At 35.9% G+C, this 12,231-nt stretch overlaps 1 protein-coding gene across 1 annotated transcript; it reads right to left on the bottom strand.

Annotated features, from left to right (window-relative positions):
* Nucleotides 1-225: 225 nt before the first annotated feature.
* LOC149153637 (Leucine-rich repeat protein kinase family protein) lies at nt 226-4,288 on the bottom strand. Its single transcript, XM_089439543.1, has 2 exons — nt 1,356-4,288; nt 226-781 (listed from the first exon to the last, which is right to left on the bottom strand). The coding sequence occupies exons 1-2, from the start codon at nt 3,748-3,750 to the stop codon at nt 453-455; spliced, it is 2,724 nt and encodes a 907-aa protein (XP_089295669.1). The 5' UTR covers nt 3,751-4,288; the 3' UTR covers nt 226-452.
* Nucleotides 4,289-12,231: the final 7,943 nt, after the last annotated feature.

Genomic DNA, 12,231 nt, shown 5'->3' with positions numbered 1-12,231 from the left:
TCTCCTCCACTATTTTTCCTTTACACAAAAGGCAGGGAGTTTTCCAAGGTCTCACACATTCACCTTCCAGAGTATTCCCCAATGGTCTGTCCAGAAGTTTTGGGTGTCTTTACCATGGCAGTTGAAGATGTCCCAAACAAAGCTAAGAAAGCAAAATTACAAGTATAATATTGAAGATGCACTTTTCAACTACACTCCATATTTTGCAAAATATAAACCATAAATATTAGACACTATTCCAATCTGCAACATCATGGAGCCATTCCTCATGGCATTGATTTTAATCTACTTATATGCTTCCATATAGGACAGGTACAACATTACAGGCCTCTCTCTTCATGTGCTACTGAAGAGCAGCAGTTGATCATCAAGAAAGGAAAGGAAAAAGTGACCAGAATGTCAAGAAAAGAAAGTGATATTGGATAGGGGCAAAATTGCAGCAAATTATTTCATCATGCACCTTGATTTACTTCTTGAAGCATCTCAACCACCTTTTTCATTTTGGGTCTTTTGGCTGGTGTGTTGTCAGTGCAAAGCAAGGCCACTTTGAGTGCTGCAAGCATTTGTTGTCTCCAAGCAAAGGACACTGTGCTCAACTTAGCATCAAGAATCTGTTCAGGAGTCTCTTTCCTGGAAGATGCATTGTGAACCCATTTGACCAAATCCATTCCCTCACCGAAGGCTTCCTCTACTGGGAACCGGCTAGTGAGAGTTTCAAGCAAGATCACTCCAAAGCTATAGACATTGCCAGCTGCTGTCACTTGCATGGTATATGCATACTCTGAAAATGTAGGAAACAGTAAATTCAGAAGAAATTTGTGGCCAAAATTAATCTTTCCAGAAGAATAAAAGCCTGCAGTTGTCAAGATTCTTTACTCCAGTATCTAGGCTCAAGGAAAATCTTGACCAATATCAGACTTCATTTTGAGTCATTCTAAATATCAGGCAGTGGTGAGAGTGACCAATATCAGACTTCATTTTGAGTCATTCTAAATATCAGACATTGGCCAGAGATAAAGCATGTACTATGATAACTACCTGCATCAACTTAAAAAAAACATGATCCTCTTCACTAACAGGGAACAGCCTCTATATATAGACAATGTTTTCAGATGAACAAGAACTATGGGGTGGGAAGGATTATGACTACTATTAACTCGAGAATATTCTTGGTCATTGTAAATCTCAGAGATAACTTCTGTATTATTGTAAACCAGGAGTCTTATCAACTTTAGTTTCTACAACTAGAAATGAAAAAGGAATCAACCAACGAAACAAACTGAAATTCAAGAGAGAATAAATAAAATAGCAAAGGCTATATAAAAAATTTCCATGTAATGATTCAGCCAACTCACCGGGGGGTATGTATCCAAAGGAACCTGCAACGGCAGTGATGCTTGTAGTGCCTTTAGATGGATCCAACAGCTTTGAAATCTCTACCTCACCTATCAGTGGATTAAAGTTGGCATCCAGAAATATGTTGGCAGAAGCAATATCCAGATGGATGATTGGTGTGTGGCAGTGATGAAGAAAAGCCAATCCTTCAGCCACTCCCAATGCTATTGACAAACGCCTAGGCCAGTCTGGCTCAAACTCAGAAGTACCATCTTCTCTGTGCAATAGCTGGGCAAGGGTTCCATTCGGCAGGTGGTAATGTAATAACAAAGCCACATCATCGTAAATGACAAAGCCAACTGGCCTCATCACATTGTCATGACAAAGCTTGGCCAGCTTCTCCAGCTCCCTAATCATCTTATTCTGGTGAAGAGTGACAGTTCTGTCAATGGATTTAAGCTTCCTTACAGCAAACACCAGCCCAGAAGGCATAATGACCTTATAGATAGAGCTGAAAGTGCCACTGCTCAGCTTGTTTGATTCCTTCAATGTTGCCTCAACTGCACTTTCAAAGTTAATGGCTTGTTTCAGGCTCTCTACAAAGACATTTCCAGTGACAATAGTCGGAGGAGGATCCAGTGCAGTAGAAGCCAACTGCTGCCTCTCCTTGATCACATACAAAACCACGACAACTGTAACCATCAGAAAAACCAGAATGCCGGATCCCAGAACCACCCCTAATACCTTTCCAAAAGAAGATTTATGTCTTGTCTGGTGTCCTGCCAGGGAGATGTTCCCACAGGTGTTTAAAGGCTCCCCACAAAGATCTCTATTACCTTTGAAGCTTGAGCTAGGACTGTTTTGAAACGGCCTAAAGGTAGGCACTATCCCTGAAAACAAATTGTTAGAGAAATTAACGTCTATTAAGCTCTCCATGCCTTTAAGATTAACAGGAATGGCTCCAGATAACTTATTGTCTGATAAATCCAAAGAAACCAGCTTGTCAAGCCTTCCCAGAGCCCCGGGTATCTGACCCTCAAGGTGATTGAAGCTTAAATTCAATGCTATTTGCAGATTACTCATCCCACCAATCTCACCAGGAATACTCCCACTCAAATAATTACTCCCCAGTTGCAGCTCGAGCAATCTCTTGCAGTTTCCAATGTCTGACGGAATTGCTCCTCTAAGAGAATTTTCGTTAAGAAGCAAATACTGTAAATGTGGAACATGGCAAAGACCCTCGGGTATGGTTCCATTGAATCTGTTACAGCTGAGGTCAAGCTTACTGAGATTTTTACACTTAGAGAGCGCCTTTGGAATGTCTCCACTCAGACTATTATCAGATAAAATCAATTCTTGCAGATTCGAGAGTGAACCAAGCGCAGAAGGTATACTTCCAGTAAGCCCATTCGAAGCCAAATTAAGAAGAGTGAGATTACTGCAATGGGCAAACTCTGGAACAAGATTTCCAGAGATAGAATTCTCATTGGCTTCAAAATATGTGAGACTACTAACATTGCCAATCTCTGGAGGTATGCTTCCTGTAAGCTTATTGCTTCCTATGCGAAGATTGGACAAGCCTTTGCATTTGCCTACAGACCGAGGAAGGCTACCATCTAAACTATTCATAGTTAAAATAAGAACTTGAAGCTGCCCAGATGCAAAAATGCTCTCGGGAATGCTTCCAACAAGCTTATTTGAATGGAGATTCAGCACTTCCAGGTTGGAATTCAAACCAAGATTTTGGGGTATCGAGCCATTGAACGAATTCTCGTATGCTGTAAAGATCTCAAGACTGGTCAAATTGCTGATCCACTGTGGAATAGGACCGGTCAGACGGTTTACAGAGAGCTGAAGCTCCTGTAGAGACTCGAGACTATGAAACTCCTCTGGAATCCTACCAGTTAGGCTATTCGTGTTCAGATTCAATATCTTAAGTCCTTTAATAAATGAAAGCTCGGGAGGAATCCTCCCAGTTAGGACATTGCTTGACAAGTTCAAATAGAAAAGGTTTCTCATATTACCAATTTCAGAAGGTATTGTGCCACTGAAATGGTTTGCACTCAAATCCAGATACTGCAAAACCTGCATTTGGCCTAAAAACAAAGGGATTCTGCCAGAAAAAACATTCAAGGAGAGGTCCAGCCGTGTAAGAGCCTTCAATGCAATCAGAACAGAAAAGTTGCCAGACAAGCCCAAATGAGAAAGCTCGAGCTTTTCTACCGTTCTGTTAGAGTTACAGTAGACTCCATACCATTTACAGAAATCTTGATCGGTCGTGTTCCACTTGGAGCCTTGAAGCTGATCCTTCAGTATCTCCATTGTCCTCTGATCGCTCTGAGAAACCACATTGTCCACTGCTGCAAACACAAGAGAAAGCACCATACACCAGCATATCGAGCTTCGGTGATCCATAACAATGCGTCCTTTGAAGGCCTGAAAGGTTTTTGGATTGAAGATGAGATTTTGAGGATTGCAGACTTGAAAGGTTTTGTTTTTGGATTCAAGATGAGATTTTGACAATATGGCTTTATATTTATCACGCTGAAGTGGAAACCCGAATGGGTTTTAGGATTCAAAACGAGATTTTGAACAAATGGGTTCGTGTCTTTCACCGGGGATTTCTAAGCTCCGAGGAATCCCATGTTTATCGTGGGTCATTCTGAAAGACGCAGCAGTCAAGGTAACCGTAAAGTTGAAGGGCTTGCCAATGATAATGATGTTGAGACGGTCAGCCAAGATGGTCATGATGGGAGAGCTCGGTGAGACGGACTGACTCCTCTGACCGCTTTGAAGTATTGTATGCACGCTCTCAGACTAATTTCTCGGCCTCGCTCACACGCCGGCTGCCATGTGTTCGACCCAGTTCCTCTGATTTGACCGCGTCTCGTTCTTCGTCGTCGCTTCAACATACGGAGTAAGGTGTTCTACCCATTACACAACTTCCAATTGGGCGGCCAAATCGCTGTGTTTTTCGGTATTTCATGGCTAGTTTGTTTTGAAAATTTAAATTCTAGGAAACCTAAACCCTAAACATATTTTCAAGTCTCTCGCTTTCCAAGATTGCTGATAAAAGAAATATGTTTCCATTAGTTAGGTTCATGTGTGGAAAGTACAGGACGAGTTGGATTTACACTTTGTTGTTGGGTTTAAGGGATTTCCACTACAGGAAGGGTTTCAAACCCCCACGTTGTTGTTTGGGATTTCCACTTGGGGTGGGGTTTGAATTTTTGGTTAAAGGGATTTTCAATTAGAAGAGGGTTTGAATCCTCACATTGATCTTAGGTTTAAGAGATTTCCACTTGGAGTAGGGTTTGAATCTCATTGTGTACTTGGGTTTAAGGGATTTCCACTCCTTATAGGGTCGAATCTTCTCTCTCCATGCCATTGGGTTCAAGGGATTGTCACTGGGGAAGGAGTTAAATTTTCACTTTAATGTTCGTTTAAGGGATTTCCACTTAGTGTAAGGTTTGAATGTCGGGTTTAAGGGATTTCCATTTGGAGAGGGTTTAGGGTTTTCATATATTATATTATTTTCAGTTCAGGCTGTGGATTAGATATGGAAAAGTTGTTGTTACCATAAATTGAATATTTTATTTTAATACCGAATTTTGTTCATAACTTTTCATCAAAAATATTCCCCATGTCAAAGGGGAGGAAAGGGTAGGTGTGTACCACAATTAGTTGATGAGCTCTGAAATGACAGTCTTCAAGCAGATCATGTGAAGACAATAATTGAACCAGGCCCACCATGTTCCATTTTCTTAGTAACTTGGTCGTTGAGGTGGGCATATTTGCCTCTCCTACTTTCTCATTTATTCTGTTGGCTATGCATGTGTGCAACAGAGGTAACTCTCAAGCAAACTTGGTCGTACCATATGGGCTGAATCATGACATGATATCTAATGCAAGGGTTTGCTTGGATGACCAGTAATGCCATCACATGAAATCATAGGGAGCAAACATGCAAGACAAGACAAGAACAATTTTTTTTCGTTTGTTTAATCTTTGTTGGATGTTTCTTTGCCATATGCCTGTGAATTGAAAGTTTATTTTGTTTGGCAGCCATGCAACTGCAAGGGGAGTTTGGAGTTTGTGATCTCAGCCATAGCGTTCTAATAAAATTAGATGGCCCCATTCAGTATTTTTGTGAGAAATCCACACTTTAGTCAAGGTAATGGCACATTTAATGGCACTAAGCGCTTTTTTTGTTGGGTGTGAGTGTGCGTTGTCCCTGTCATGGACCGATTGATTAAAATTTGTTCCCTTAGTGGGGATAAAGTTTGATTTACTCTTTGAAATTTTATTTACAGAATGGCCCACATTGAAAATTGGTCTGCTTTTAGCATTCGTATGTGACTTTAATTTAAAAACAGTGTTGGTATCCTTATAAAATAATTTACATGTTATATATATATATAAAAGTTACTTTATTTTGAAGGAGTTTAATTCTCAGTTTTATTGGTTTACTGTAATTTAAATGGATCTAAATGATGTTAACACGCATCATTATGAAAATATATTTTCTTATTGATTATTATACATCAAATGAGTTTAGTTTTCTTTTATTTAAATAAATTAGTAACATTATGATTTAAATTGATTATTATAAATTAAATGAGTTTAGATTGAATGTGCGGAAGGAAAAATATTATCTTTTTACTTAAATTTAATTTTCTCATATGATAGGTTAAGTTTATAATGAGTATTTTTTGCAATGGTTTCAAGTCTACTTAAATTTAATTTTCTCATATGATATGTTAAGCTTATAATGAGTATTTCTTGTAATGGCTTCAAGCCTTGTTTGTAAAGTGAAAGATATATATTCCTCATTTAGAGAAAATGGTTTTGATCTTCAACCTTCTTATTGTCACAAAGATGACAAATTTTTTTGACCCATAATGTTTTATCCAACACTCATTTTCACTATGAAGCTCATGAGAGTTTGATCTTATTTTAGCAACTTTGGTTTTCTTCTTTACACTAGTTAAAATACATATGCAATTTTGATTATCTCCTTATAGTATCAAAATGTTCTCATGTTCTTTAATTGTTTATCACACGACAATTTCTCACTAAATTTAGATGTAATAATATTTTTAATATTATCATTATTCTCTAGAGCAGTATCTTCTTTTATACCCCAATAATTTAGCAAAGACTTGACATCTTTATGCCAACCCCATTTAGCTACAAGAGGTTTTGATTTGAATTTGGAGCAATCTTTGCAAGCATTTTGTCTTCCATGTTGTTCATGTTGTTTTTGTGCATTAGGTACCAAGTCATAGTGACATTCTCAATGGAGAAAGATTGGCTTTTATGGTGATGATAGGATAGAATGTATTGCCTTCGATTTTTGGATTATAAGTTATGAAACCCCTTTAGATTTGCTATGTATTTCTTCATGATTCTCTACAACCATATAAAATAACAAAAATTCGAAGAAGTGTTTGTTTTTTCTTAATCCCATAGGAAAATGTTCGTTGATTTACAATTGTTTCCAAGCCGAGAATTAGCTTTCCACCCTCTCATTATCTTTTTCTTGATGCTATAGTTCTAATTACTTTTTGATGAAAACTTATTCCTACATATTTATATAAAATTACTTCCTCCATATTCTTATTATCATACACAAAATTAGTTTAATTGATATATAACTTATTTAAATTAATTATCATAATCTTTATTTTGTTAATGTAATGATCATACATGTACTACAATAAAAGTCCATAAAATAAAAATTAAAAAATGGAGTAGTCTTTAAGTGCAACTTTTTGGAGTTTTCAACGTTTTTGGTCAAATTGGGCGAAAACAAATGTGGTCAAATCTTGATTTGTGTTGTTTACACTGATTTTTTGACTGCATATATGGATTCAACAGCCTCAAAAACATTTGGGGCACTTTGATTATGAAGAGTTCACCTATCAAACTTGTGATTTCATTAAATGCCTACCAGATTCTAGACAAATTATATCAGAAAATAAACTAAATTTTTTTCCAAAAAATCACATTTAAAAAACTACTAATAAAAAAATAATTAATTACTAATCAATATTTTAAACACTCTTTACTTTTAAATAAATAAAAACCAATACCATCATTATAAACTAAAAAAGATTAACTGTGCTAACTAAAAGACTGTACTCACTATAATTAGAACTACCCAACTTAATTTTTCAATCACTTTCTAACTTTGCAAAAATAAAAACAAAACACATATTTAATAATATTTAAAATTATATATTAATTATTTTATAATATATCCTTTATAATATTAATTATTTATAATATATTGTTTATTACGGAATTTAGCTTTTTTTTGTTTTTGTTTGGTTTATTAACTCACAATACATCTCCATACAAAGTAGATACGCTTCACTCATCTCATGTAAAAAATGTAAAACAGTACACTTCACTGTTCTCAATGTTAAAAATATCGATATCATAACATAATAATTTATGAATTAAACTTTTTAGTACAGTGATATGTGTAGTTAATGTCAGCAAGCATTTCCCTCTAAGAGAATAAAATTTATTAATTAAAACATTGGAGAAAGCTACCCAAATACCAAGTCTTGTGCTTTGGGTCCCTTGGTTTTCCCAAATATAAAATTTGTGGGTGATTTCGAAAAACATAAATTTGTAAAGTGACAAGAACCTTGAGACAATTTCAATGCGTGGGTTATCAATAAATTTGTGAATATTTTACATGTAAATTCTACCCATGTTTATCCTTTCAAATTGCTATGTTATAGAAAGTACTCAATAAAGGTGCAAGCTTCCCACCATGTGTCATGTCATGCCTAAAGGGTAGAGAAAAAGATGGTGGAGAGGAATCTATTATTATAATTATTAGAAGTGAATAGATCATGATTTGTCACATATGCTTTATGGCATGTAATTGGGGTAAGTACCATCTTTTAATAATATGGTTTTATATGGCATTGATAGGTTGAAAAGATGGCAAGAAAGATATATCGATAAGGGTCATCTCCATCTTATTATAGGATGGGAATCTCGAAATAATATATTAGATCACTTTACATCACTTTATGATGTCTCTTCTTCGGTTAGGTTTACACTGCTATTAAACCATGTTTCTAAACCTTTCTTTTATTTATCAAGAGGGATTTTAGTCTTATTTAGGGAATTTAAGTAAATGTTGGTTTAATAATGGGTGGATTTGTATTTAAAAAGGGTTATAGTATGATTTTGTGATTAAAAAAAGGGTATAGTTTTATAATAATAAAATAAGGTGAAGGTTGTTCACTTACTATTGATATCCAAGTTTGAAATCAAAATTATTTTCATAGATATTGCCGATTTTTATTATGGTAAGTTTATTGTTTGGTATATCATCTTAAAATTAGTTAAATTTTGAATAATATGTTATGATCTTAAAAAAAATGTTAGTTTATAAAAGGGTTTTTTAAGAATTCAAGTCTCTTCAATTGAGGTTGGTTGATTTTTTTACGGATTTAAGTGTATTTTTTGGTGATGTTATAGCTTTGTTGCTTCTAGGTTGCCTTCTTGTTTAATTTCATAGAGCACGGTGGTTCACTCAATTAGAGCCTAAGCCTAAGATTGATTACTATGTAAAACAAAGCACAATGTCTACGTAAAGTCCTCAACCCCAATTGTTACCACCCTTAGTTATTTTTCCATTACTAAATATTTTTCTTCCTATGTTCGCATTTGATTCTTCAAGCCTTTCTCCATTTCTCTCGTATCAAAAATTTGAACCCTTATCTCGATTATGTGCCTTGCTCACCATTGGGTGTCAATTTGCAATGCGTCCTCCCACACTAAATCCTAGTCACTCCAATGCAAGGTGTCTCTAGTCACATCCTTCCCTTCTCAAACATCTTGATATGGCTTTGAACCTAGACCAATGCACACTTTACGTGTCTCATGTTCCTACATTTCCCATAATTATAAGAAAACCGATCAAGGCTATTTTGCCTCTTTGCGAGTGAGCACATACTTTACCACAAACCCACATTGGAACAATATCAACCAAAATGTGATCATTCAAATTATACCATATCTAGACCTTACCACACTAGTCATTAAAATATAAAACAAGGAAGAAGATATGGAGGGGAGCGTTGAAAATTAGAGTGCAATGGATAGAAACACTATTTCTGAACTATGGTAATTACTTGTGAATATATATTATAGTTCTTTTATCTTCATCAAGCAATCACACTAAAAAAAATCAACGAATAACCATGAAAGGAAAGTAGAGATCACAATGTTGAAAAACTTAGGATATGTGAGATCTCGTGTATAAGAGAGAGAGATGTGTGAGTGATAAGTGAATCTATAAAATAAAAAATTTCAAATGTATTTTATACCCAAGATACCCAAGAGACATGTCCCTTTGTAAATTAGATCACATCTCTTTGTAAATTAAATTCTAGTAAGTCTTCACATTTACATTTTTACTCATATTTGTTAAAGTGTTGAAGAACACATAAATAATGGTGGGTAGTAACTCTTGGTAAGCATATTTATTTACATCTTGTTCTTAGTGTCTTTTATGCAAATACTTGCATAAATTATGGTGGGTGGTAAATATGATATTTACATGAGTATGACCTATTTTCAAAGATTTCAATTTTAGGTGGATTTGTTGATTTCCTTTCTTTTAATTTCCTTTCTTGTTTTTACATAGTATTATAAATACATCAAGGACTATTAAGATCGACCATAGCTACATTCTTCAATGCTACCTCTTAGCTAAGGAGGTATTCATAATTTCTAACAAGATGTCAACAAATTGAAAAGTTTGACAAGGAAGACTAAATTAGTCGAAGAATTTTTTAAGGATTCAAATATTATGCCTATTTATAGTATTATAGGTGACTATTCTAGTTTGAAAAATCATGCATATAGAATGTAGGCGAATATTTAATAAGAAATGTGTAATTTAATATTAAAATTTGTAATTATTTGGCAAATATTACCCATTTAATCATATATATGTAAAAAAAAAATGTTATTTTTTATCTTTTATTTTTTAAATGTCCAAGAAATAGCCAATTAGCAAAATTTCACTCCTTAAATTGGCATCATTACACAATCATCTAGGCCAACCCTCTTGACCTATAATAATCATGGCATCCATCTAATATTTGTGGTACAACATCAATATCAACTAGCTACCATGATTCGGTCAGTGACTCAACCTCATGGTATCCAAACTAGTCCTTGTTCACCATCACATGACTAGTGCACATAGTCTAGGTGAAACTCCAAACGACCTCAACTAAGGTCTTGATGTCAAAACATGCTTTGTCTAGATAGAGATCCGAGCAAGATGCTGGGAGGCTCCAATTGAATAACCTTTTCTAGACCATTCTCTCTAATCTGATCAAATTACTTAACATGGGGATAAATCCCTTATTCTTGTTACAGTGCTGAGACTGATCCTAATTTAAATAGGAATGCAACAAGTTACTGATATACCCATAAACACAGAGATGCAGCGGAAATAATACTTCATTTCATTAATATAAAATACTGAAATATGCTTACAACCAGAAATGGAAATAAACCAACTAGGGCGATGGTAGCTTATCTCTCAAAAGAGATGTGGAGGCTACATGCCTTTGAACTGTCTTACAATGAGGCTCGAAGGCTTATTTATTGTTGAAAAACAATGGAAAACCTTAAACGTCCAAAAACCTAACCCTAAGAGATGAAGCACCAAACTATGGGCCCCGTTTTGGGTAAGTTGGTACATCAACTTCCCGGGGTCGTAACTTTGGCATACGATCTTCGTTTGACGCGCACAATACCTCGTTAGAAAAATATATCCGAGGACTACAACTTTGGGAATAGAAACATTTGACCATGGACCAATTTTGCTCCCACTTTTCCCAAAAAACGCCGTTTAGGGCCTCAAAAAGGCTCCGGAAGTTCAAGACCCACAAAAACTGCTAAAAATAGTAAATTGTGCTACAATTAAGGAAAATGAAAAATTGTAAGAGACAGTTGTGGGGGTCCAAGTGGGATAGGTGCATGGCCACCAACATCCACCTGGATCAGAGACAAAGATAATGTTAGTTCACTGACCATTCTTCCTAATTTTGGTCAATGTACTTAACACAAGGGAAAATTGCCTAATTCTGGGCACAGTACATGAAACAGGAAAATGTTTATCTAGATGTTTTCCGTATACATGATCTCTATAAGAAAAAGGTAAAACTCATTAATAACATCTTTATCTAGATCAATACCCTTGACCTACATCAACATCATCATCAATATGTGCCACAACCCTGGTTAGCTCTCCTAATTGATGGTGCTTACTTATCTAGTCACCCTGATTTGGTGGGCGCCTCACCTCATGGTACTCTAACTAGTTCAGGGTTGTCATCCTCCATGGTTAACCCTAGGGAAAATCATGTCCCAAATCCAAAGGCCTTTCCCTAGGCCATGATGTCGAAGAGGCACTCACTTTGCAAGTGCCTGGGCCTCAAAGACCATTCCTTTCAAGAATTTTCATCCCTCATGCTAGCTCACCAAAAGTCTAGGTCATGCTCCTATTGTCACCAACAATCCAAGCCATACCCCTATTGTCCACCCATAAAAAATCCAAGCTAAGTACCTGTTGTTACCAACATTCCAAGCCATACCCCTATTTTCCATCCACCAATAGTCTGGGCCAAGCTCCTATTATCACCAACATTCTGACCCATAACCCTATTCTCCATCCATCAATAGTCTGGGCCAAGCTCTTGTTGTCACCAATAGTGTGAGCCATACCCCTATTGTCGATCCATCAACAGTTTAGGCCAAGCTCCTTTTGTCACCAACAATCTAAGCCATACCCTTGTTGTCCATCCATCAATAGTTCAGGCTAAGTTCTTGTTATCACAACAGTCTTAG

The sequence above is a fragment of the Pinus tabuliformis genome, chromosome 9 (genome assembly GCF_031772625.1).
Source record: "Pinus tabuliformis cultivar Carrire ecotype Pingquan chromosome 9, CPIR1, whole genome shotgun sequence".
Classification (NCBI taxonomy): Eukaryota; Viridiplantae; Streptophyta; class Pinopsida; order Pinales; family Pinaceae; genus Pinus; species Pinus tabuliformis.
The sequence above is the reverse complement of the archived record's forward strand: the minus strand, read 5'-3'. Positions and strand labels throughout refer to the sequence as shown.

What these genes read in the sequence shown, in the direction of transcription:
- LOC149153637 (XM_089439543.1), bottom strand. Translation starts at nt 3,750, where the DNA reads ATGGATCACCGAAGCTCGATATGCTGGTGTATGGTGCTTTCTCTTGTG. An exon ending in CTTTGGATACATACCCCCCG is followed by an intron (nt 782 to 1,355) that starts GTGAGTTGGCTG and finishes CTACATTTTCAG; the next exon opens with AGTATGCATATACCATGCAA.